The sequence below is a fragment of the Ciconia boyciana genome, chromosome 5, assembly GCF_034638445.1.
Source record: "Ciconia boyciana chromosome 5, ASM3463844v1, whole genome shotgun sequence".
Classification (NCBI taxonomy): Eukaryota; Metazoa; Chordata; class Aves; order Ciconiiformes; family Ciconiidae; genus Ciconia; species Ciconia boyciana.
In genome coordinates this window covers 71370181-71398171 of record NC_132938.1, presented here as the reverse complement: position 1 = coordinate 71398171, position 27991 = coordinate 71370181, and the positions used below count along the sequence as shown (strand labels likewise).

Here is a 27991-nt window from a genome sequence, read left to right as displayed (position 1 = left end):
TGACACCTGTGTCCCTTTCAGCAGGGCCCTTGGAAAACAGCCCACCCTTTATGTAACCAGAGTCAAGGATTATTTTTTTTGCTAGCGGTTTTCGCTCTTATCTGCAGCCTGGGAAGGGCTGAGGATGTAATCCCCGTGCTGTCTGCAAACCAGGTGCAGGAACCGGGCAAGTGCAAACGGAAACTTCTGCAGCAGCACAGCCAGTGACTTTCCTCATGTCATGGTGCGAAATCTGTGACATCTCCAACTGAAACTCAGAGCTTCATCTGCTTCAGACACGCAAGCTTTTTGGTACTGTCCCATACGTTTTCCCCACGAGGCTCTCTACTGTATAGTGTAAGGTTGGTGGACGTGAGCAGGCGCTTGCTGAAGCCACTGGTACTTCCCACAAACACAGAAATGTTTATTCTTGACCTTGGACTAGCAACCCCCCATGTGGTAAGATGAGTGAGGTAAATACTGCCTCAGAGCGACCACATACATTGAATTCTACTATACATCTGTGTGCATTGTGTAGTTTGTGACGTATGTAGTAACTATTTCAGAAATGTCTTAAAAGGCTTTAAATATTTTTGTTCTATGCATCTCTCTGTGGGAACAGTGAAGCTGTCTTCAAATGATGAGACCAGTTTCACACGACATGAAGAGCAAGAGAAGGTACCTAATACAGCTTAAAAGTCACCCAAAAAATCACTTAAAATTGCTTTTCCATCTGTAAGAATGCAAGGGCTTGCAAGACTAATTTACTGCCTTCTATTGCCAGAGACAAATCCTCAAGGTGTGGGAAACTACATGTCGCTGGCAATTTAACAACAGAAAACTCCTACTTTTTTAGTTTTGTTTTAGCCATCTGTGATAAAGGTACACTACAAACAATCTTGATCCAGTGAAGCTGCTCTATAGTTCAGAACATTAAAGTCCTGGTTGAGATGGATTAGTGGGCAGACTGAAGGCAGAGCGGCCAAATTTATCACGTGGATGGTGCCACCACATTAGTGAGATTATAGCTGAGATCCCCCACTCCTTCATCTGTCCCATGACTGGTTAAGAAAACATTTAATATGACAACAAATATTTCATACTATTTCCATCTGCTGGAGGTATACAGACCACAGAAAGCCGTGGTGTCTACAGTGATTTCCTGCACACTGTGACAATACCAAAAAACAGTCCTGTGCTGTTAAATGGATAAGAAGGGGAGGCAGAGAAATAAAAGCTGGATGAGGGGAAACAGAAGGTAAATTTGAGAAGGGAGCTTAGAGGGAGAAAAAGAAAAATGGCTCATGGAATAGCGGGGGAGAGAAAAGGAACAGACAAGTAATATAGGACAGATTAAAAAAAACAAAAACCAAAAAACTAACCTGCTGGACTCAGAGCAAAAGAAGTACACACTGGAAAAATAATCCCCTGGAAAGTGCATGTTGGGCAATCTCAGGAATTTTGCTTTCTCTACGCAATACTATGTACAAAAATAATTTAAAATGCAGATTCTTTTGAGGATGTTAACTCTCAAGCCTGTAAGGAACATCATGTCAGAAAAGAAGGAGTCATCTTCTCAGGGTAGACCTTAAACTCTTTCTAGGCTGACCCTTTCAAACTATTTTTTTTCCTGTTCTTTAAAGACATTGTCTTTCCCTCAGTTCTCCAAACAGCATAAAGAAACAAAAGACAGCCTACAGGTATACCTCTGTTTTTCAAAAACAGAGATTTAGCTAGGAGCAAGGAACCTGGCAGAACAGATTTTACAGAAGGATGCTAGCATGAGCAGCCAAAGCCTGAGCTTCTGGAGTGAGGAATAGACTTTAATATTGCACAAGTGTGAAATAGAAGTGAAAAAGAGACAGAGAAAACATTAAAACATTATTTTGTGACAGTGCTGCTGGACTTGGGCTTGCTTTCTTATGAGATACTTGACCCTCTGTAGAAAGCTCCCACTCTTACTGTAGAGCAAGAACTGCTAACAAGCTCCCATCGGCTGTAAATGAGGAACCCACCTGTTTAGAAGATGTGTTGACACAGAATGGGTGGTTTCCTCACCATGTGTAAGATACACTTGTGGGCTAATGCATGCAAAACATTCCTCACACACACGAAAAGGGGCTAAATAAGGGTGGGAGGACTCAAGAATACAAGTATGTGTGCACTACATGAGAATGAAGAACGTAGGGACCAACAGACTGGTCTCTCTCCTTAGTAACAAAGTTGGCTGTCTCAGACTTAATACTAAGCTGCTGAACAATAACATAAAAAGGGCAAGTTTCCCACTGCCCATGAGGAATGAAATCTTTGCTGAGAGAGCAGAAGCCACATTCTTTAGCAAATTAGATGCATCAGCTGGGATTTGGCAGAACCTCCTGAATGCAGGACTCCAAATCTGCACTTAACCACTTACTGGGACAGTCTTTCAAGAGGTATTAAGTGTTCCTACTACGGACACATGCACATCGCAGACATTAGGAAAGTCTTCTGGAGGGAACACACATGCCAATAGCATAATGCTTCTAGCGTAACGCTTCTAGCATTGGGCTTGAATATCCAAAAATGCTGTGGGAAGCACCAGAATAAGGATCCACGTAGATAAAATAAAAGAAAAAATAGGAATTCAGAAGTGCAAGGTACACTTGACTGTTGAGCTGGAACATTATAGCCAGCTGGGTAGCCTAGACTGCTCATCAAAGAGCACACCTTCACACAGACACAGATTAGGCAGAGACACGGAGAGCAGAAGTTGAGCTCAAGGCTTTGAACGCACGCCGACACCAGTTCTGGCACTGCAGTGCTGCACTGCTCCAGGATCAGGTGGCCAAGCCCTCCGCTGATGGCTCAGAAGCAGGCTGTAAGTCACACCGCTTTAGAGAAGGGACGGAAAAGCTCCTGGTAATATACATCCAAAAAGGAATGTTAGCCACAAAGGAGTACGTACACGAAAATTTAAAAAGAGCTGTTGGGCTCCACATGTAACTCCACAAAACACAGTGATGTCTGCTCACAAGTTCAGGACACTCCGAAGCTAAAAGCCATGCACTACAGTAAACAAAGGTGAGTGAAAATGAGCCACTAAAGATGGGACCATTCCTCTGAAAATATGAGTGTCTTATTCGGCCCTAAGTTCCTAGTTGGAACATTAATCGGTACTTACTGATGTTCTCCTCGAGCAAAAGAGCTGAGCTGTATTCATGCTCTTGCGATAAACAAGCAGCCTCTTTCAGTGTGACTGAAATGCTACTGAGTGGGGGAAGACGTTTAAGGAACACGGGATTACGACAGAGCAGGAGATTTTCTCTTTCTGGCAGTGCTCAGCCTCCCACAAGATACTTGTACGCTTTAGCTTCTCTCCCTGTGTCCTTCTTCCTTTTCTGCCATTTCTTGCACCTTGCAGAGTAGCACAGATAGTTGTGGACACCTTCAATTGTGGCATTTCTGATTTTTTGAGCTCTTCACAGTGCTACCCAAAATGAAGCTGTCACCCTGTGTAATCTTTAATTAGCTGCAAGATCTCTGAGGTTGGCACTACCTCTTCTGACATGTGGCTCCCACACCTCACATAAAGGCCCAGACTGAGCACCACCATGGCAGAAATACTAAGATTTTCTTCCCTTGCAACATTTTTTTTGTCAGCTTGATCAGACGGATGTGACTGCCTTCAGGAGCAGTTGGAAAGGACTGCCACTTATTCTCTCACCTCCCCTCCCAAAGGAACCGATTTCCCCATTACACAGCTAACTCTGGTGATGGGTACAGCAGGAGAGGAACCCAGCGGTTTGCCCTGCTCCCCAGGCTAGTTCTCTACACGCACCAAAGCTCAGCCTCGGAAATGCGGCAGCCCTTCTGGCCTGGTCCCCCAAAAGCCACTGCCTTTCCCAGTTAGCCTGCAAACAGGGAAGAGGAGCTGGTGCAGGAGACAGCAAAGGAGGATGCATACAGCATGGGGTGCTGCCCACACTCCGCCACCCAGCAAACAGCCCTCCAGGGAGAAGGCAGACTCCGTGCTGACTTTCCAAAATTTACCCTCCTGATGGTGGCTGCTCTTCTTGTTTACCTGAGCGTAAGAGCTATGGGGAGGGAAGGAGTCACCTACATGTCACAGGAAAAAAAAAGAAGACTGAGGGGAAAACAGAAAAGAACAGGATGGAGCTTGCTTTTAAAGTAACCACAATCTATTAATAGTTCAAAATAGGCTTTTTAATTACAGGATACCCTATAACCTTTACCCTTATTGACTGATTATTTGATAAGCAGTTTTGCTTGCTGCAAGCTCATTAATAGACAGAAATCAGAGGAGAGTGAGAATGCAGGAAAGGAAAGGGGGTCCTTGAGAGAGCAGGCTGGGTGATCACCGTACCCTGTGGTGGGAGCAGAAACCATGAAATGTACTTAACCGAGTTAAGCAGCAGAGTCATTGCATCCTTTCTGCAGTAAAGGGAGCACGGGGAAGCATACCGCTTATTCAAGAATAATTCTTGTTGCAAGAATATTTCTGTATGTAAAATGAATCTTCAAATACTAATTAAAAAAATTTACAAGTTTGCTTGGAATTAAATCTCAGCTTGTATAAGCCCCTACTACGGGACAGAGACAGAAAAAGAGATGGAAAGAGAGTTAATTTTTAATCCAGTCTCCAGTTTTCTTTACAAAGTTTGTGAAAGACAATGAGAATATACTTAAATTGGAGAATAAACTCCCAGACTACCTGGCAGAGGCTTTCCTAGCAAAGGGATTTGCTTACAGTTTGTTCCCTGCAAAACAGAATAGTCAAAAGGAAATTTTAAATCTAATGTTGGCAGAGATACACAAAACGACACCCAGGCTTAGAAGCGCTGCTAAGGGTGGAAATGCAGCCTGAAAGAAGGCAGTCCGGTTCATCTCTTACAATCAGTACAGCAAGCAGTAAGAGTCCATCTCTCATTAATCTAAAGCACGTTGTTATATGCCTGACGAAGACTAATCCCTTATTTATTTATAAACAGATCTTTAAAACTGTAGGGGAAAAAAGGTTCCTTTAAATGGTTCTTCTGTGGAAACATGGTAGGTCTGAGTATCTTCAGATCCAAAACACAACAGTAAGTGCTAGCAGAAGGCCACTGTGAAACGCCCGCCCCTTGCTCGCAGCAGAGGCACTCACCACACAACGCATGTCTGCTGTTTCTTACGGTCGGCTGACTTGGAAGATGTCCCCTGCAGAACTGCCCGCAGCGCAGGAAATGGGTGGACAGCTGCAAAGCCTTCCCTGGCCTTTCCAGCAAAGCCTCTTCTCTTCCAAAATTAGTTGCAAGGCTTGCTTGACTCCCTTTACTGGCAAGGGAAAGCTGACCACCGACCTCGGCACGGGTTAGCATGAGAGCTGGAAGATCGGGCAGAGAAGGAAGAAGAGATCTTCCTTGTGCCTCCGAAACAGAGAGGAAACAGAGGTCTGCCTAGCCCTGGATCTGTACTGTTAAATCTGGTCAGGAGCTGGTGATGATTTTATTACTGCTGTTAGCTGCAAGGTCTAGTAAATCCACTCTGTGCAGAAAATGCACGCGCAGCCTCCTTCTTGGTGGCAAACGAAGCAATTTTGGTACACACTGAGCAATTACTTCACCCATGTCCTCAGTACAGAGGGTAACTTGGAAACAATGTCATTTTTTTCTGTGAGGTGTGTTTTCTAAAAGGACTACGTGACATGCTAGAGATACAAACACGACCAAAGAGAAGCTTCCAAGAAAGAGGTTTGGAGTTGCACCATGACCTTAATTGTCCAGCTGGGTAGCATAAGAACAGATGACACTGAAATAAGGGGTAAGGAAAATTCCCAGTATTAAATTATCTTATAATTTGACATGTTTTCCTTTAAGTTTAATTTTCTAGAGTCAAGAGGGTGAGAGAGAATCAAAGCTTTACTTAAAAACGTAAACTTCTGTCCCAGATGGATAAAGAAGAACTGGAAAACAAGAATCCTAGCGGTTCAGAAAACAGGGAGACAACTACCACCACCATCCCCAATATATATTGTTTTTATAAGCTCATGATTTTAAAGCAATTTTAGAATTTCTGAATATTTATGACCCGCAGTATTATGGGGCACGAGTTGACTTTTTTGAGACATTCAGACATATATTCACAAATTTAGAGGAATATAGATTCCTCTAAAATTAAGGCCTAATTAATATTTCTGAGATGTTGAGAAGCAAACTGGCAAACTTGGGAATTACAGAAGGAAAATTAAAATACAGGGGCAAGAAGTACTCTAAATGGCTAAACTCCAGAAAAAGGTAAAGTTAAGGACAGTCATGGTCTTAGAGAAACGACACAAGAACAAATTTAAAACTCCAAAATATTATCTAAGTGCAAACTGTGATCAAATCTGCATCCCGGTTGGGCCACGCGAGATCACAGGCTGGAGAGAAAGGGATCAGACTAAGTCACGCCAAAACACTCAGACAAACACTCTGCTGTGAGGCACCAAACAGTAAATAGACAAAGTGGGTTGCCAAGGATGGGAACCTTAGTCTTCTCTCAAAATAAAAATGGAGAATAACAGAATCCAACTCAGGAGCTGAACCCACTGTCTGAATCAAAAGATGATAGGTACCATTTTGCAATAAACACTTTTCCTGATACTCCAAGAGTAAAGGCGTCAATGGATGACCGGGTTTACCCCTGTAGCTCTGCCGCAGCGAATACTCTGATTCTCGGAGGCGACCGCCCGGGGGGGAGGAAGCAGGATGGGAAGGAGGGCTTTTGATTTTCCAGAGAACACTAGAACACTGTTATGCGAAGAAAAAGCTACGTGGATGTTTCAGTCACCATCTAGCACTGAAAGCATCAGCCTTTGTGCTAAATTAGTTATGCTGATGCTCAGAGGGCAGCAAACTAGCCTGCGGAAAAGCACAGTATTGGGGAGAGCATGATATGAACATCCCAGTATGTTCAGCGGTGCTGTGTCGCCAGCTTATGACAGATCCAACCATAAAAGCGGATAGAACGAACACAGTTTTACACCATCTGTATATTAACATTAAGAGCATATACAATAAACAAGAAGAGTTAGAGAGGCTCATGAACAATAAGAAATGGATTATGGCTGGTATTGCTGAAAGCAGGTGGAATGGGTCACGAGACTGGAAAACTAAAATTGATGATGATAACTTGCACTTTAAGGAGAAAATGGCCAAAAAAACCCCAGGAAAAGGTAGCACTTTATGTAAAAATATGCTGCTACTGGCTATAGACATTTCAAAATCACAGTGCTTCGCGATTGCAGTCGTAACTAATAAAACTAAAGGAGAGTTGGTTGGCACATGGTATATCATCAGACTAACAGGCCTCGCTAAATAACAGGACAAACTGCTCTTTACATAGCAATCTAGATCACATCGGAAGAAAAAGTATGCTATCATGGTGACTTCAAAACAGAGAACATGTAATATACACTTCGTGCAGTAAGTAATACAAATTTTCTGCTTCTAAAAGTAATGTAAGACAATTTCTGTACAGATGAGAAGAACTCACACTCCGAGTCTTCAAGAAACTAGACAAGAAGCAAATCACACAACGTATTTTAACAAATCTTGGACAAGTGGAGATGTTTCTAAGAACCAAAGATTTACCACTACAACTGTGATATTTAAAAAGAGGAAAAGACCGGTTATTCTGACACACTCTCCAGCAAAACAACAGAACAATTAGTTTCAGTTCTCTACCAGCAATGACTCAGAGGATAAAACAGGAATACCGGTCAACATGGTTTCAGGAAAGTAGGTTTCACCAAAGACATCTATGGTTTTCTTCTGATAAGATGATTGGTTCAGTTGGGGTATGGGAGCAGTGCTCTTATACTTCAATTTTGCAAGGTTTAGACTAGAGAAAAAACTTAGTATTGCAGAAAAACTTCTACCATATGGAATGAACAAAGTATGTGTTAGGTTAAAAAGTACACACCCACAGGGCGCAAAATGAGGAAATACCAACAAGCCAAAATTTGGGTTTTAGGATTATGCCATGGAGATCTGATCTTAGCCAAGTGCTGTCCAACATTTGTTTCTATTGATTTACACTAACATGACCTCCTTCCCAACAAAATGGGCAGATGATAGCAGGAATGGTAAGAAGGCCAGGCTGCTGTTTACAAATTTCCTGGTGAGATGGTCAGAATCCACCCGAGTACATTTCGACTACCCATCTGTCCTCAAGAGCCGATGGGAGACTGACTTCTGAGGGGCAAATTTCAGCATTTGTAAAAGGCAGGCACTGCATCTGAACTCCAGGGCAAACCTTTTGTGGAAAACAGTGGCTACGAGTCAAACATAGCATAGACGGGCATTCACTACATCTCTATAGGCTGTTCAGCAAGTGATCCTCACAGTCTCAGTCATTATTTCCATTCCAGCTTGTCTCCCCTAAAATCTGGTAAGACAGTTGTGCTTCTGCCACACTTTCATGCAGTGAATACAATCTGTAGACTTTCTTCTTTACTTTCCAGTAGGCTTTTAAAAAAGGCCAAATCCCAGAACATCAACGATCTCTTTTTCTCACTATCCCAAAGATAACCTTCAAAAAAGTATAAAGTCTCTTTTACAATTCCCATGAGAAACGCACCTTTTCACTTAGAAAGGACAAAGACAATTACGTTTTGGAAATGTTCTCTGGACACAGATCTCCCTTTATCCTTCACATGCAAAACCAGACTGAGCAGATGATGCATCTTGAATTTATAAGATTAAAACAAAAGACAGAAAAGAGAATTTGAAGATATTCTTCCAGTATGGTGTCATTTCTCCTCTTCATTCACATCCCTCCAATTTCAAACAACATAACTAGTGGTTTCAATAGGAACTATAATTGCAGCATCCTCACAGTCCCATGCAGGCAAAGAGCTGCAGTCTAGTTTTATTTTTCTTACACCCATGGAGAATTCTGTTTTGTTTCGACCTCTCATTACTCTCCCTCACTCACTTGGCTCCAAACATCAAATTCTGTCTCAGCCATTCAACATCTATTCCATTGGGCTGCTTTTTTCTCTTACCGTTACGCATACATATTGAACAGCTGGAACCAAGAAAAGGCACAATTAATTATTCTGGAATTTTCCAAAGAAAATGTTTTCACTTTTCCCCAATTTGAAATTACTTTTTGGTTTAAAGAAAAAAAAAAAAAGAAAAGAAAAAAAAGTGCCTCCCATAAAACCTTACATACACTTCAGAAACTACATGGAACATTTTAGGTTAAACAAAGCTCTAATTTTTCAGAGAGGAGGTTGGTTTAGGCTTGCTTGCTTTTATTTCTTAAATCACATAAAAAGCCTAAACAAAGCCCCTGTTGCATCTTGGTGTGAAACCAATTTCTTTTATTATCACATGGGAACCAGAATAGCAGAGGACCTCTAGCCCTCAAATACCTAACAAGTTACCAGCCCCAGTGAAAATCTGTACTTGCTGTTTTAGCCTACAGCTACAGATAAGCAAGAATGGAAGAACCACCGAGGAAAAGCAAGAGGCTAAAGGGCAATACCTGCCCCGTACTTACAAACTAACAACTGGTTTTAGGGCAGATCAGGGTACGTGGGGCAAGGCAAACAGCAGAGATTTCTAGGTACAAGCCTGACCAAGTGCAGAACAGTCAAGCACGAGGGAACACTAATAGCAGGACAGAGCCTTACTGAAGGTAGATGGGTCAGGATCTGACCATGCTTTTTGCTGAATATAGGTGGGTCAGGATCTGACCATGGTTTTAACAGTCAATTCCACCCAAGCAGTCTGAATTACCTTCAGGCTAACCCCGGAAAAATCCCCGACTAAAAAATCCAAACCAGTATCTGCTTTGTGGAAAAACAGGCAAATACCCCATCCAGTGCTCCTTTGAAGAGAACAAGCTATAGTATAAAATAGAGGACATCATGGTTCAGGGCATATGGGTCGTTCAGCATTAGTGTGATGGAGGTTACAACCACAGTGCCAGTACCAGTCCTGGATCTGCACAGCAAAGCAAAGGACTAACGTGTCTGACAGGAAGAGTTTCAACACTGACAGTGTAGAAAGCCTTTAGAGAAATCTTACTTTTGTTGGATACCAGTTTTGCTAGCTAAGCTGCTAATTTAGCACTCTGCCCATCCAACCACTCACATGGCTATTGAGCTGCACGGCTTCCTCTCTTGCTGCTCAGCTCTCTTTACAAGAGTATGCAGTGATGTTCAGCAAGCCCAGGACACAAGCCCAGAGCACCAGCACTGACGTGTTAATGGGACAGTCACGGGCAACTGACCTCCACAGAGCATTTACAAGGTCCCAGCTGGATGGAAAGAATGGTGTGTCTCTCTCTGAAGTACACTCAACGACTGAAGCAATGAGTGCATGTAAAAATTCTGCTTATTAACAACAGAAGTACCTTAGGCCCAAATGGACATAGGTTTAATAAGTGTACGTAGTGCATGTATGCACACAACTAGCCATACTTGAATTTTACAGCAGTACACAGAAAATAACACCAAGTGTTTTTGTACATGTCTGACATTCCCTAAATCATCTTTGGCTCTTGAATATGCCCTTGTAATAGTCATCTGACAGAAATATATGGCCAGTGCTAATCATAAGATGCAACAGCTAGAATTTTTTTCCCCTTAAATGCCATTTGTTAAATCCTCACGATTATTTAACACATATACACACTTTTACAATTCTGTACCAAAGACCAAAACTACAATGAAAGTAGAAACTATAAACTGACTGAAAGATACATTCACTTTACATTCAGAGATGTCTTTCAAACTGAAGAGTGCAATCTCTTTATTTTCCATATATGATCTGTCAAGTCTGACCATCTGCATCGTGCAGTAAGTAGTAGAATCAGATAATCTGCATCAGTCTGGATTTAACTTAACAATACCAACATATTGTTCTTACCACCTTTACAAAAACAATCAATTTCCACCAAGCACATCTCACAATAATAAGCTTTCACATTTTCCACAGAAAAATGCTTTTCAGGGAAGCAGGAAGGGAAGGAATGAAGAAATACGTTACAGTTAGAAATCCATTATTTCAGCCTTCCTCACCAAACACAGTCCCTTCAGTGTAGGCAAGTGGGCTTCACAAGCGGTGAAGAGACCTTTCTACATCTACACACAAGCAAGAAGTCCCTCATCCTGAACTGGGTCAATAAATGTGAATTGCACATATTATATAATGAAGTATGGCTTTGCCTTAAGTTTCTTCTTTATAAGACATAGAATGACTTAATATCTGGACTTTTCTTTGGAAGAATGTCTAGTTGTATCCAAATATCTAGTTTTTCCTACATTAAAAAAAGGAACTGAATGAGATTAGATATATGAAATCTTGGCTTCCTGTTCACACTGGAGAACTGCAGTGAGATATTAACATGAATTTCTCAACTTATGAAGTGGAGGAGATGACATTAACTCTTTCACATATGCAGTTCATCCTCTCAACTGTTTGACGGGTCTTTGAGTTCAACAGATTTAACAAGAACAAAGAAAAGAAACGATAAAGCATTAGACAGCCTGACCAAACATCCTCTGCCTCTCAGTTACAACCTGACAAATTCTGTAGCTCAGATTACAGTCTGAGTTTTATGCCACTATCGCAGTATTTCTCTAGATAACTCTTCACAAAAAGAAGAGGCTTTAGACCAGCTATTTCTAATGCAATAGGCAAGCAGAATTAAAACAGAGATACGAACCTTTGAGCTGTCACCATACATCCTGAACCAAAACCAGGAGGCAGATGAACATTTCTTTTTGTTTTGCAATTAATTTTAAATAATGTGATGGACTCTGACCTGGTAAAGCTCCTACTCCTCCTATTGGTAGATCCCCAAACTCCACAGGCTGAAGAAATAACAAATTTTGCTGTATTTCTACACGCATTACAGTGTGAGTCACAGTTAAACCATGCTCAGAAGGAAGTACTCCTTGTAGGTGGTGTGGAAACAGCTGGTAAAAAGCTGGTATGCTAAATCCATCAACCAACAATTCTATCAGTATACTATTGTATCAGAATCCCTGACCTGTTTTGGCGGCACATAACTTCTGTGAAGGCATCATCTACTTTGTGAACCGATTATTAACTTTAATTATTTTCAAAACACTTAAAACAACATTCAGAAAACTTATTCTCAAGCCTTTCCATGACGCCAGTGTGCAGACCTTTACAGGGACTGCACAACTAAGAATACCCAGCTGACCTAGGAGGCAACAGGGCATTACTATAACCATTATTCAAATTGGTTATTAATTCATTCCAAAGCATTCCCCAAGCCTAGCAGCTGCTGCTCCAGAGGTTAGCATGGAATACATGTGAGACGGTGAGGCCAAGTCACTCAAGCCAACATGGCTTTAGCCTTTTGCTGAAAGACTCTGCAGATTTACAACAATAAAATACTTGAGGTTGCTAAAGACTGCTTAAAAGTCCTGGAATAAACCATCTCATTTCACGCATGGTTTAAGCACCACTAAAAGCATTCAGTTGTGCTTACTTCTTCCAGTGGAAACCAAAGGCACTCAGCACCCAAAATGTCCTTCCTTTGTTCCCTGAGCCAAAATGCCAAATACGCTGTTTAAAGCTGCCTGGATCCCTGCCCCAAGAAGAAGGGGCCAACCACTCCGTCTTTTTGTTACAAGGCTAACTACACTGTGGAAACTAAGCCATGCAGTGGTTTGGGATCCAAAAACATCAAGTCTTACGTTATGAAAAAAAGGAAAAAAACCCTCCAAGGAGGATTGACTTCCGACCCAAAACTTCCCAGAGCGGCCCTAAGCACTCAATAGCAGAAGCACAAAGAAAGAGCGCTAGTTCAGAAAAACAGCCATTTAACAACATTTCTAAAGCATAACGCAACATTTCAGTCATTTCTTAAAACGATTGAGCTCCAATACCACATGAAAAGTCCAAGCGTCTGCAATGACGTTTCATACTTTCCAGGAGAAAGAGGAGGGAGGAGGAGACCGTACAAAGAGCTACTAAGCCTTTGTATCAGCCTCTTTTTGGTTGCCCGCGTATCATGCACTCGCGCTTACCTGACCAAGGGAAGGAAGTGTTGCATATGCCATGGGCTGATTCATCATTCCTTTCTGCTTCATGATGAGCATGCGTTTCTGTTCCTCGCTCAGGTGCGCCATCTGAGCTTGCATCTGCGGCTGCTGGGACTGCTGCTGCTGGATGTATGGCATCATGGGGTTCTTGCTGGGATTCGCCATTGGTGGGGTCATCCTCTGACTCAGCTCAGCATTGAAGTGGGTCAGAGGTTTGGTGTTGCCGTAAGAAAGCATATTGGGCTGTTTGCTTAAGGAGTTTGTGCCCAGGTTATTTGGCTGCTGACTGATCATATTCATGTGATTTTGAGGGAGGTAGTTATTAATTGTGGTCTTCTGTGGATTGTTTGCCATAGGAGGCACTATTGGGTTTTGGTTGTTAAAGGCTTGGGGATACATCATTGGACTATTTGGTTTGTCTGCACTGAAGGGTCCTCCGTATGGACTAGATGGAGGGCCCACGGGTGACCAGCTTGACGGTTGATTTGGATGCTGCTGCTGCTTCTGCTGCATGAGCTTAGCTCTTTGCTGCTGCTGGGCTGCCATTTGCTTGAGCTGCTCAGCTGGAGACAAGTCAGCGCTTGGCATATTCACAGGCCCGGGCCCTGATCCTGCCACAGTTGCTGCTGCTGGATTCATAAGATAGCCGTTTCCAGACCGCGTCTGCGGCTGGCCTGGAGTGTGGGCCTGGCTGGGAGTTTGAGGTGACTGAACAACACAGTTTGCTGGTGAGCCAGCAGGGATTGGGGCTGGCGGGGCGCTGGACACAGAAGCTATGCTAGAGGCTGTGGAGACGTTTGAAAATGGAGGACCGGAAGAAGAAGGCCTCACCTGCGGAGACCCTAACGGGACATGAGCAAATGGAGAATGAGATGGATCACTTTTCACGCTTGCACTCTCTTGAGTCTCTGTGGCAGGCCTGGGAAATTCTGGCTCCTTCTTCTCTTCAAAGTCTTCGTTGAACAAATCTTGTATATCATCTTCTGGAACGGTGTTCGCTAGCTCGTCTATTAGCTCCTGCCACTCTTGATCATTCAGGTTAATGTCTGAGAAGAGCTTGTTCTGATTTGAAAGAGATGTTTCAGAAGTGTCTATGCAGCTGGGGTCATCCAAAGGCTCTTGCTTCAGCTCCTTGTTCTGCAGGATGTTAAAACTATCGTCTAGCTCGTTGCAACCATTAACAGGGAGCTTTATCTCGGAAAGCCCACCATTTTTACCCAAGTCTTCTAGACCACTACCGTGAGTTCCACTGTTCTGCAGGGGCAGGGGAGCTTTCATGTCAAGCTGGTGAAGAGGAGAAACAGCGGGCAAAGGCAAATTATTGGGCAAGCTGTTGATTGCCTCAATGCCTGGTACATCCTTCCGTATCCGCTTGCTGGTCGGAGAAAAGCTCCCATCACAAACTCCATTCTGCTGTTCTCCATTGAGAGGTGAACGTGCGCCTTCCAACTTCCTTTTGACTGTCTCTTGAAGCTTAAAGAAAAACAAGAGAAAAAAAATTAACCAGTTGCAGAGATTAAAAAATTGCTGATGAGCCTTGTGACAGATAGTCTTCATCAAGCCTACTAGTGACAATAAATTTTTAAAACTCTGATTAGGAAGTTTCTTTGATTTCATTCTTACACCTTGATCAATTTGAGAAGATGGTCTAAAACAAAAAAAAAACAAACCCAACCCCCTCCAAAAAACCCAAAACCAAACCTACCCCTGAATAGGAGAGCAGAACTATAAAATATGTCTGTGTTCTCTCCCAGCTACCAGAATTTTATGGAGCAATTTAACTAATTCAAGTTTTTGGTGCCTAACACAGTGATGAGACTTAAACAGTGCCTAACACAGTGAGGAGTCTTAAATTGGACCAAAAAAATGGAATCACTGAAATTTACTATTTACTCTGAAAATCTTTTTGTTGGCAGTTTCTAGAAGCTTCTTGAAAAATACCTGCAATACAATTGATCGACTACTTGTATTGAAACATGTGTTGTTGACACTAAAATTTTTTGAGAAAATTCATTAACATAGTTTCATTTGATTAGCCCTCTGTTCTTGGCTACAAAACATATTGAGAATCAGTTTTAAGTGAGGAAAAAATATAACCACCCTAAAAAATAGAAGGCACTTTGCATGATGTTAACTCAATCAAATAACAAAAAAAAAGGAAATAACCTGTATTCTAGGAGCTAATGTAAAAGACAAATAACTAACAAATTATAGCAAAACAAGTCTCCAGGAAAGCAATTAAATTAGAATATAAGAGTGTTATAAAAAAAATAGTGTATTAATATAGGCTTGAATTCAGGTTAAAAGAAGCATAGCAAAGCACTGAAACAACCTACAGTCCTCTCCTAACACTCCAAACGTTAAGTCCTCTGCTTATGTACCAGGCTAAAAAAAGCATCCCTCTTTGGCTAAGGCAAAAAACAATAGTGGGGAGGGGAGGAAGCAAAGAGGTCACAGCTCTAGCAAACGCCTTCAGGACACACTTGCATCCTTGATACTAGAACAATAGAAGACAAAATACTGAAAGATTTTATCAATTTTTGAAGTATTTTTACTGGTATGAAAATCACAGACACGCAGCTCCCACCCCTTCCCTAACCTAGAGGTCCTCAACCTTCTTTCTTCCCACAATCCAGATCCCATTTATTTCTCCCATCCCAGAGGGCTAGCTCCCCTTTCATCCCGTGTGTAAGACAGGCAAGCAAATCCATATCTCATCCCCGTTTTAGAGGGAGCGGTTCTGAGAAGGCTGCGCCCTTCTCTTGCCCTTCAGGCCTGCATGGCCTCTTCCGCATGCAACGCAGAAGGACATGGCCAACGCACTCGCTGCAGTCCCAGCTGAACATGCGTGGGACACTAAGCTATCTGCGGGTCCTCTGCAGAGATGTGACCTCTACAACAAAGCAGAAAGGCAAGTCTATGAGTCCTTAAAAAGACCATCAACTCCTTGATTGGTACTGGAGCAGAAAAGCATTTTTTATGAGGGAAAATGATTAACACGTGGCTAAGAGTCACCAGTGGGTCCCTGTTAGCATACGTGTCCGAGACTTTGCTGCCTGTTCCCCCTACACAAAGCCAGCGTGTGCCAAGCCTCCCACAGGCTGACATTCCTTCTCCTCTTGGCTTCTGCGGTGCCGCACAGAGACCGGCTGCTCTGCGACGCAGCCTCTGCCACGCGGGCTGCTGCTCACCGGGCTCCTCCTCCGGTGCAAGATGCCTGCACAGCTCCACAGGAGCTGTCCTTACCCTGACTCTTTCCCCACCCCTGGTTTCTGGGTGTCAGCGAGGCCAGTGGTTTGCACTGAGGAGTTCCTCTCCCTGTGCCACAGGCCGCGATGGGGAAGCCACCTGCGGCAAGACACGGGTCATGAAGGCTGTGAGCATATTTTGGGCCTCCCCACTGCGTGTATGAAGTCCCCATCACGGGGCTCCCACTCCTCTCTCCTCTCCCAACGGCAGCAGCTCTTGCCCCCATGAGCTCCGCAGATGCCCAGAGATGGGGTCCTGCACATGGCACAGGTGCAGATGGGAGCGCACACCGCATCAGCACTCTCTTAATTAAAGCCCTGCACAGTCACATTACTCAGCCATGGTCTGCAGAAGCACACTGGACTGCAGAGCACGGAACCCCGCAGCAGAGGCATCACCTTTTCATCTCTCCGTGCCACAGCAGCAGCAAGCTCTAGCAAGAGGTGCTTGCCCAGGAGTGGTAATTGCCTCATCTGTGCCAGTTAACAGCGATATGGAAGGTAAGTCAACACCCAAGACTAGTGTGAAGGAGAAAAACCAGATCCCCCAAGGAGGCTTATGATATGGCTCTCACCTCCACTGCTTCCCTTCCCTAAAAACCTATGTTAAGCTGAACACCACCGTACGGCATTACAGCTCCCTGCTGCTTTTTGACCGGTGTAACTGGCGCGTGGCAGAAGACTACAGCTGAGCCACTGAGCTTGTTTCACTGATCTTTATATAACCCTGGTTCAGACCCTGGAGACGAGGAAAGGACGATACAGATGTGGTAACAGCACCGCTTCACAAGTACGGGAGCACAGCTGCTTCCAAGTTTCCTTCCTTCAAAGCAAGAAAAGAAAAAGCACAATCCGCTCTCAAGTACAGGTGGTCAGTAACACAGTTGATATAATGACTTAAAATAGCAGATTTAAATGTTGCCCCTAATGAGTCAACTCACACAATTTACAGCTGAAATCACGCATTTCAGCTCCTAAGCTGTCTCACTACAAAGACACTATCCCTCTTTGCCTTCCACATCAGAAAAAGAGTCACTGAATGGCAAGCGACTCAAGACCAAGTTCAATGGGCATGCACATGCAAAAACAGGGTGTGAAGAAATGTCCAAAACTTGCAATGGCCCTTTGCCCCAAGTTCGTATTGGCCAAATGCTGCGCAAATGAACAGTCATACCAAAGGACCCGGTGGCAGGCTTCTAGTTGTGAAGAAAAGTTCGTATAAGGAAGAGATGGGAAAAAAACCTTAATTTTTCTTAATGACAAGTCAGGGATTAGCGAGAGCAATTATCTCCTGAGAAATACAAGAGAACTGACTCCATGCATTTCACAACAGTTTGAACGTATCCCTTACAGAGTATCGGTAAGAGTGATACACTTTCACATCATTACACCTCATTTACCAATTTATCCTGAATCCATCACTATTTATACATGAATGCTTACCAAAAGAATCAAAACTATCTAGTGGCAAATAACCAGCCCTAAAAATACCAGCTCCTAAAGACTTCATCATGTGCTGAAACTTAGATGTCCTCCTGTACAAATACACAGTGACTTTAGTGAAAGTAAAAGCAGGCCCAGTATATAAATATTAATAATCGTGTTTATCATGCATTACAACAAAAAGCAGCTTTAACATGGAAACTATTTTCCATCAAATACCAAACGTACAGAAACTGTGCCTTGTTGCAAATGAAAACAAAATGAAGCCTATTCTAAGTTTGTAGCTCCACATTATTCTCCTTCAGAGGTTTTAGGATTTGGGGGGTTAACAGGCACTAGAAAAAACCTACTTTTTTATTTTCTTTGTTTGCTCATTGAACAAGTAGACAGAAACATAACCTGAAAGGTTTATTTGAAGGCAACATGCTGGATACAACCTTTGCAGGTGGGGAAGAACCTTGGCTCCAGCATTTTGGAGGGGTTGGGAGCCATAACAATAGATGCATGTCTTCTTTTTGGGGTACAACACAAAAATATTCTTATCAAATTATTTGAATGCAAATGTTCATTTTCATATCTTTTTTTCATTCCCAATCACCATGTCAGCTGTTGGATAGCTTGAATATCATACACGGACCATATACTGGCAAACAGTTTACTACCACCAGGACTCCTCAGTGTCTTAGACTAAAATCCCAGCACTTCCCCTTCCCTCTGTAAAAACAATGCCTGAAGTAAAATATTCTCCTGTAAAGCATCTTCCTTTTCCTTCTAAGAAGTAGAATATAGCTTGTGCATGTGATTTACAGGATGCATCATGAAGATATTAGCAGCAGCTTAGAGATTTATGTCCAGGAGCAGAAGAGTCTTGATGCACAAAATAAAAAGGAAAATATTAAAATAAAACAAAAATATTAAAATAAAATAAAACCCTCGCCAGTTTCGTAGGCCTTTAGCTTTATTCACAAAATATTTGGCTGATGGACCTGCATTTCACAGCAGGTTTCTACCGCGAAGCAGAAGAGAGTGAAGCAGGACTCACTATTCTTTATATGCCTTTGGAGAAACTCTAGTTGCAGAGCAAGAAAAGGTCAAACTTTGGCAGGTTGACTTTTTAAATGACCCTCGATTGGTGGAGAGGTGGGGGGACCAGAGGCTGTGCATGCAAACATGCAGACGCACGCAGGCCCGAATGGTCTAACCCAACCCATCCTGAAATTTTCAGCAGAGCTGCTCGGACGTGCCACGACAGACCCAATACATAAACAAGAGAGCGTCGAGGCTGTCGGCAGGGCTTTCATCTGCGGGGAGAAGCTGCTCTGCTTCATCCCACCAGCAGCAATTCATTTTTCAAAAGAAATGAGACCGAGGTGCTGTTGTTATAGCAACAGCCGAGCCGCTCGCCGGCCCATCCTCCACCGCCGCGCTGCCTTGGGTGGGCGGCTGTTCCAGTCATCCGCGCGGGGAGTGACCAGGGCTGTGGCGGGGGCCCAGTCCTTTCACTGCTCTCTCAAAAAAAACCAAAGGGGAGGTGGGGGAGGAAGCTGAGAGGCTAAATTCTCTTTCTGCCTGTGGAGGCTGAGCGTGATTCGCAGTGTCTAAGCCAGGTCCACTGCCATTCGGTGGCCAGATGCTGTGAGCCTACGGACAAGGAGGCTGGGGTCACTTTTACAGATGCTTTCATGCACCAGGTACATAGCGGACATGTTGCCGCTTAGCTCTTGTTAAGACAGCTCCAGCCACTTCAATGTGAGGCAAGGGAGACAACTAAGAGGTCCGTCGCGCTTGTTCCTCAGCTGTGCTGGAATGCGCCTTGCTCCGTAGCTATCTTTGCTCTCCATGGGAAAGCAGAGAAACCAGCCAAAGCCCAAGGTCCATCTTCCTCAGAGAAGATGCAGGTTTACACAAAACAAGGGTTATCACATTCTCCACACTACTCTTCTGTGACTTTTTCTGTTCAAAATAAAAACTGATCTTTTCCATTCCTCACGTCATATCACGGTCTGGCCCACCAGCCGTCTGTGTTCAAACGGGCCTCGGTTCCCTTCCAGGGCAATGACTCAGTCTTGGCCCTTCCTGCAGGACTTCTACCCTCCCTCCCATCAGTCTGTCTGGCTTAGCACGTCTTCTTCCAGGTGTTCCTGAGCTTGCCCCACCTTTTTTCTCCCTTCCTCTCCTTGAACTCCTCCAGACAAATCTTGACTCCCCCGTCTCTGACAGAGAGTGCTCACCACGAGCTCTGCCAAACACCACCCCAATTCAGCCATCTTTGGCCTGCACCCTGACGACTGAGTCAAGTTCGCTCCTTAACTTCTTGTGCTGCACTCAGCTCCTATCAACAACTTAGCACGTGTCCCAGGGGTTGCTGTGAAGTGACGCTAAGCAATTGGATTTGATGTGACAGCTCTCCTAAGCAAAGACATAATGGCCGTAACCACCTCATCTGAGATCAATAAGGAATAATCAGCATAGCCATTTGCGTGCCAGCAATTCAGCTTCAACATCTGAAAGGATTCCTCGTTTCTTGCACATCCTTCCTTGCTGTAGCGCTTCTGAGACTGCCATTAAAAGGTCAACAGTGCAAAAGGGTGCCACTGCCTGAGGTACAACCACATCTCGTGACCAGCGTCTGAAGTCCATCAGCTCCACAGCGGCCTCTCAACGACACTTGCTGCAGGTGTCACGCAGAGACGGTGGGGAGCACAGGACAGCCTTTCAAAAGCCGAGTCGGAGCTGAACTCAGACAAGCGGCCAAGCAAAGCAGAGGTGGGTTACATACCACTGCTTCCAACAAATGAAAGTATTTCATGCATCAAACCACTCCCCTACTACGCGAATTGTTTCACACTGCTGAAAGCACTGCACCGACGCCTGCTAACTCACAGGATGAAGCCTGACGTAGCAAATTGATTTTGGATCGCAATTGCTCACTTCAAGCACATGCTGTGCTCTTCCATGCTGGGCCTGCCTGCCCAGTTCTTGTCGGACAGGGCAATGCTTCAAATAGGCAGGAAATTCACATTGTGAAATCTGTTGGAAGTTGGTAAAATCTTGATCTGCCAACCTAGCAGGCTCACAAAGTAACCTCTGCCTCATGAAGGAGGTCAAACCTTTGCCTGTTACCCAAGCTGCTAAGGGCTGCTGGGGACTCTGTTATCACCCTTGTTCTTGCAAACAGTCATCAAAAGAACAAACCGACTCCCAGTAACGCTAAGACGTAAAAGATGCTCAGGGCACCAGTTAAACCTGAAAGAGCTAACAGTGAGGAAAACCGCCCGCTTTCTCGCATTTTAGCCGGGCTGGTCGGACAGGAAGGGTTGCTCTCTCAAGCTGCGAGAGTACCGGCTGTCTGGATGCAAAGCAGGCAGCGCAGGGGTGCACAGGGCCCTCGCCGGAGCTGCCTGCCCCGGCCAGCTGTCAGGCTCCTAGCCACCAGCGGGAACTGGATCACGCTGAGAGGTCAAACAGAGGACGGGGAAGAAGGGTAGCAAAAAAGGCACTGGATGAAAGCAAAACAGCGACAGCACTGGCGAAGTCAAACCAAGCAAAGGCCGTGACTCTACCTGCCCTCAGTCGGCCAGGTAAGGATGCGGATGTGTGCTGAAACAGCTTGAGAAAAGCAAGAACTGGCATAAGCTTCCATCAGAGCTTTGAGAAAAGGATGAGCAAGAGAAGGGAAGGAGACACATTTCTGTAGAGACAGAGAGAGAAAGAGAGGTAGCTTCTCCCATGGCTCGACTGCCTGTTCACATGTATTTTCATCGCAGACTGAAGAAGTTTTGCACTTCCATTGCTCAGGTCGTGTGACAAGAGGACTTGCAGCTCTGTGTGTATTAATTTCATCAAAATAAAAAAGATAAGCACGTATATCTTTACTGATGTTTTTTGCAGTCTTTTAAACCACCCCATTGCGTTGCTGCCAGAAAGACATTTTCTTCTGTAGAAATTAACACTGTGGAGAATGCCTAGCTCGTGAGGGATGCAGGAGTGAAGAAATCTGTACAAAAATTAGTGGAGAAATATATACAAAAAATACCATCTATGCTGCTCAAATTGTATGTGTCTAGAACAGGCTGGGGAAAAAACAGTGATCCTTCTGAAGTATAAGTGCATATATCAAATCAATTCCAGTTTGCCCTTAAAATATTTTTCTTTCATAATTTCCGTCTCCCTCCACACAACTCAAATTTAAATGCAAAGACACTAAATGACACGCTTCTGAGGAGATTTGGCATGCAGGGTCCCTGGGGAAGCTGTTGAGTAAAACACAGGCAATGGATGCAATTAATTTCCTCAATACAAAATTATTGGCAAGTTTAAGTGGACTTTAGAGCACAAATTATTTCATGGATGAAACGCTGTCATCATTGTCAAACAGCTTTCCTGCCCGAGTCTATGATCTACATGGCTTCCTCCTCTTCAGGTCCATCCAATTTAATCCTGCTTTAGCCCAACAGGGTAAACACTGGCAAAGCAGTAACCTCATCGCTTAGGGAGTGCCAGCATTCCTCTGTGCAAAAGTCTTAATGAAGGTGCTAAGAGCCTGAGAGCTAAACTACTTAGCTGGCAGTGCCTGCTCCTGTCTCTCACGTGGAAAAGCTGAGCTACGCTCTCCCTGCAACTGTCCTCGCAGACGGCAGGAGCTACATTTTCCAAGTGCGTTATGAGGATTTAGTCAGGCAGGTTCTAATTGACTTGTCTGGGAGTTGTGCTGATAAATCTTCACCCTTTGAAAACATTCCCAGTCTGCTTTGTATCTGGACAGGAGGGAAAACTAATGATAAAAAGCAGACGCTGCAGATTATTAAAGCTGTACCTCCTGAAGAACTCCTGCAAATCAGGGTAGAAAAGAAATGCAGGAACCTCTTGTGTTTTAAACTAAGAAGCAGCAAAGCAACATATCCAGTGTTGTTGCACATGCACCACAGCTACTCATTCACTACTCACTAGGTCTTTAAACTGTGTATGTGACACTAGAAACAGTCTCCTGGGGAAAATCTTGCCCCTATTCATCCCTGGATGGGCACAAGTCGTAGCAAGCTAGTGAAGTGCACTGGTGCCACCCTGCCTGCCTAGTGAAGGGGCATTTGGGACAGGAAAGCGTTCTTGTGCTCTGCAAAGGAGCAGCAGCTCTCTGACACAGCCTCTGCTTTCCTTCATCATTAAGGCACCGGTAGGATATGAGCTCTGTTTATGGCTTCAGAACTGACAGACTAAAATCTTGCCTAAGTGCTGTAAGGGAAAAGCCCTTCCTAGGCTTAGAGCAGGCAAACTACTTTCCAGTTGCATGCAAAGTACTGCCATGGCACAATCTACGTGCATAATATAATACTCCAGAATATTATTGGAGAAACTCTGAAGAAGGAGCCAGAAAAGACAAGGGATGGTGGAGGCATGGCAGTACTCCCCCAATCACACTGTTGGTTTCCATGGACTATGAGCTTCTATTCAACCTCTTTTATTGCCAACGCCTGTCTAGTGTACCATCTCTAGAAGACCGATAGCAAGCTGTCAGAAGGCTGAACTCAGAAATGGTATGGTTGTCTCCCATTCATTTCACTGGTGTTAACTCCCAACAAACACCACGTCATGTCAGCGTGGCTACTTATTCCACAGTTGCATGAAGCAGCATCTTCCAGTTCCTCAAATCAATGCGGGGTAAGTAATTTCAGGGATTCTTCCACACGACTAAGTTCAAGTTCATGTTTTTTGAAGCAACGTGTTTGATACAATCAGAAAAGGAAGGAAATGAGAGCCAGATAGTCTATATACTGTACCTGTTCAAGCCCATGCATTTTAGTCACCCTCTTGCGGTAACATCATCATAAATGAAACTTCTATTTGAAAATAGTTTAAGATCAGAATTAACAGATTTCCACAACTAGCACATAAAAAAGGAAGAATCTTGTGAATCAACAACAGGACAAGTTATACTGTGCTGCAAATAAAATGGTGAATTTATGCCAGAGCTTGTCTCCGTAAGCCTGCCTCCTCTTCCCCAGCTGTCCCCTGTGCCTGACTGTGCAGCTTGTCTGAGGACGTAGGTGACCTGAAGATTTCTTTGCAAGGACAAATACTTTTAAAGGAGTGTAGATTATCTAAGTACAAGTTAAACAATTAACAGTGCAATAGGCATTGCAAAGGAGACCCAAGCATGGGGGGAAGGGGGAGGAAAATAAATCTTTTGCATGCTAATGAATTAATAGTCATATTTTTCAAAGTCCTAATTCTCATTATGCTCCTGAGCCATCTCTTTTGGGGAAAGGAAAAAAAAATAAACATGGGACAGATGAGTTTGGAAGTAGAATAGTGCTAGGCTATAGACCATAAAAAAATCAAACTACTAACTGAAAATTCTAAAATAGAAAAGATATCAGAAACATCTAAAATGGATCTGGCTCTTTCCTTCATCCAAACAGTTCCCTGATCAGCACAATCAGCTTGATCCATCTCTAAGAAAGAAGAGCAATGCTAGAACTGCTTGTTTGCCTTGCCTTTGCATATCTATTTAAAAGAATGCATGCAGCAGCAGTTTTGTAAGACTCCTGTACAAAACCCATAGCTCACTCGTGAGAGGTGCTGAAGCCCTCAGCTCCCGTTAAGTTCACTGGGAGTTAGGGGTCCATTGATAAGATCACTTCTTCTGCACCAAAATTTCTTCAGAGATGGACACCAAGTCTGGTGGAACAACTATTCTTTACATTCTTTTTTTGCTTTTAATACAAGTTATAGCCAGTACTGTAAAAAACATTGCAGGATCCTTGAAGATCTGTGAAGACTAAAGGAGTCAAAGGATTGTACAGGATGCCCCAGACATGTTCCGAATTATTCTGGGCACAGTTTGAGAGCTATTTGCCATGGGCTAAAGGCCAGGCAGCACTGAATAGCAGTTTCACCCTAAATGTGGCCGAGCAAACCATACAAACTTTACTTCTTTGTTGCCTCAGTACCTTCACCTCACGCTGACCTTGGGTCCCACAAAGGCATGCAACAACAACTAATGGAAAAGTACGTGTCTGGTCTCCTAGATCCCAGAGATTATCAGAGTCACAGAGTCCCAAGGCTGGACCTGCTGTGTGGGTTGAACTGCAAATGTACTATTTAAGTCTACTGATGAAGTGTAAGGAAGAAGAAAAGAGATTTTAAGCAAATCAAGGCTCTGATTCAGTAAAATGTTTAAGCTTGAGTACCCTAAGCAACCTAAAATACAAAGAATGATTTATGCAACGAACGACTTCATCAGACCAAGGCCTTTGCTCAGGTCTTACCTTCCTTATTTCATCTACAGCAGCTATCTCCATCCCAGGATAAACCTCTTCCTCTCTCCCATCGCTAGTCTGAATATACATACACAGTGTAGTTGATTGGCATACGTGCACTGGCTTCATGCTTCCCCAAAGGACAGATCCTAAAAAGGAGGCACTCTGTTGCAATCTGGTGAATCTCTTCACTCCCTGCACATACCTGGAGCACCTAAGAAAGACAGGAGCCGTGGAATACCTGCCCAAGCAGTTCATACTGTTTGCTCGTGGCTTTCATGCCCTTCCAGCAGGCAGTGTGGACTGTTTCTCCCAGTGTCCCCAGTACCTTCCTCAACAGTGTGAATGCACATTTGCTTGTCACATGATAATGATGCCCACCGTGGGCACAGATGCCGGTGTTGGGGAATGGGCTGTGAGGCACCTAGAAAAGATGGTTGCCAGGAGCAAATACAAGCAGTACCTATAAAATCACCTGGCCTAGAGCCCTCCTTCTGTTGATGTCTGAGTGACATCAAGAAAAAAGGTGCCTGTGTTCAATCTAAACGAACTATACTGACAGGCGGGGAAGGGCCCACCTCAGCAGTAACCAGAGTCTTGTGAATAGACGTCCCATGCTTGCCTGCTCTGCCCACTTTCTAAAGCTGTTATGTGAAGTTTGCAGATATCATATCACCAGAGTATCTTATCATTGTATGCTTTTGAAAAAATGTTAGCTACTGTTAGGAGGAAACCACATCTCCACTTTCTTAAGCCGACTATGTATGAAGGTGCTCAGTTCTACTCAGAGCTTATCTAAAGCAACACAGTGTCCCAGAGTAAAGCAGCAGCAGCAGCCAGTCTGCAGGCAAATTCCCCAAGCTGCTGGCTGTTGAGCGGTTGAACTCATTGTAGCAATGGCAGGAAAAGTTTGCCAAAATCCCAAAGGTGTGTAAGGCTTTGCGATGTCTCCATACAAACCAAAAAGATGACTAGGAGAAAGGTGGTCAGTGCTCTGCTAAACAGGTCAAATTCCCAGTCAGTTGTGGCTGCCCACCAGAATAGTATCAGGTACTTTTATCTATTTGTGTATTTTGAAAACAGCCCTCCAAGGGAAGGAACTGCAACTCATAATGCTACATATGTCTGTACATGCCCATTGTGCACAACACAGTTTTTTTTTTCCTTTTTCCTTTTGCTGGCAAAAAAAATTCCCTGCATTTTCCACACATGTGCACACATGCACATGTAGTTGCTGCCTACGATACTCACATGGGTTTTCATCTCAGCAATCTATGCATACTAAGCATATATTAACAGCTAATCCAAATTAAATTTAGACTTCAAGTCCCATTCACCACTGAGAGTTTGTGCCTTTAACAGTGTCAAATAAACACAAGACGACAAAAAAGCATTTGTTGTTGTTAGATGCTGTAGGTAAGACTGAGCCACTGAGAACACTACAGTTCTTTCCTAAACCCCTTGGAGGTATGAAGCACAAGACATTATGGTTTGCTGTCAGATAAGCCATAGAAATGCACCATAAGCCAGCTGTGCATTCATATAATGGGCTTCCACTAATCTTATTTTCCTTCTTAAAAGACTTCTCATTCCCACCTTTTTCTCCTGTTCTAGGAGTGATGAGCCACCTAGTACTAAGGCACTTTTAATTTGTTAGTCTGGAGATAAAGTACTCCTGGGCTACTACCAGAATTATGTGGATTTTGCTCTCAGAGAAAAACAGGGGTGGGCTGAATCTAAAAAGAAAAAAACCTATTTGTGTGTCAAAATAGCCACAAACCATCACTCAGCACTTAAATGATGTCTGTCATTCAGACGCAAACATACATTAAACCTCTGAATTTCAAACAGAGCAGGAAGCTTGCCTAAAGCTGCATATAAAGTCAGTGGCAGGGTTAGAATTGGACTCAAATCTCCCAAATCCTGTGGCCAGCCAATGGGAATACAAAATACCTTATATCTTCTCAGATCAATAGGTGCTTTTGCTTCTCTTTCTTTTCTTATTCAGGAAAAAGAAAGGGGGGGGGGGGGAAGGTACAAACAGGACAGAAAGAGCTTGGGAACTCCTGTAGACACCATAAGAAAGTTGCAGGCAAGAACAAGTCGATTCATTCCAGTCTTAAGGATGCAATTCATATCCCCTATACCAGGCTGAGATAGGAATGAGATAAATCATGCTCTAGAAGTGTCTTTTTCTTTTCACTGACCTTAAAGGGAGTCTTGGTAACTAGCTCAAAGAGAGGCATCCACAGTCAGATGCCTGCATCTGGACCCTCCCCAAGCCACCAACATTACTTGCCCAGTCACAATTAAGGCACTAATTACATGCTACTGCTGTTGACATCTGTATTTAATAAAGATTTCTGTGTGGGTCGCGTCTTTCCCCCAGTTTCATTTCCAGAGGCTTCAGTTTTGTCCCACTAAACTCGACGAAAAAAGCTTGAAATCTTCATAGTTTGGCATATAATTATGATATTACATTTGCTCTTGGAAAGAGTCGTACTTTCTTGTAGCGCCAAGGGAAAGAAAGTTGTGCAGCTCCAAATTCTTGCTTGGTAACTTACATGCTTAATCACTTCTGGATTACTTAAAAGAGGAAAGGATAAGGGGAGAGGTAGCAGGAGGGGCTGTGATTTAAATTCCAGATAAATAGTAGTGTTATAACCATAATGGTCTAAGCAAAGTCCATAGAAAAAAAAAAAAAGTATTTTTAATTAGATGCACAGATAGAAAGGAAATACAGACAAGCTTTGGGGTAAGCAAGCACTTCTTCCTTCTTAAATAACAGTTGTAGTAACCTTAGTAACAACTTCAACAATGAGCAAGCATGCTTAAGAAATGATGGAAAAATCATGTAGATATCGGGTATATAGGATTGTGTGCAAATCTGCTGTGTGATAAAGCTTCCCACAGTACGAAAGTTTGTTTTTAAAGGAAATGACATGGGCAGCAGGTTGAGGTTTTTCCTAGGGCTATTTACAATACTCCTTTATTTTTCCTCCTTTCTTCTAAGC

The 27991-nt window shown here is 43.5% G+C and overlaps 1 protein-coding gene across 6 annotated transcripts in view; it reads right to left on the bottom strand.

The window, feature by feature from the left end:
- Positions 1–27991, bottom strand: part of MAML3 (mastermind like transcriptional coactivator 3) — a 255894-nt gene that overhangs the window by 81723 nt on the left and 146180 nt on the right. For all 6 annotated transcript variants that reach the window (XM_072862333.1, XM_072862327.1, XM_072862328.1 and 3 more), the window contains one exon: positions 13013–14500. In XM_072862333.1, coding sequence (XP_072718434.1) covers positions 13013–14305 — 1293 coding nt within the window. In that variant the 5' untranslated portion in view covers positions 14306–14500. The remainder of the gene's footprint in view (positions 1–13012; positions 14501–27991) is intronic.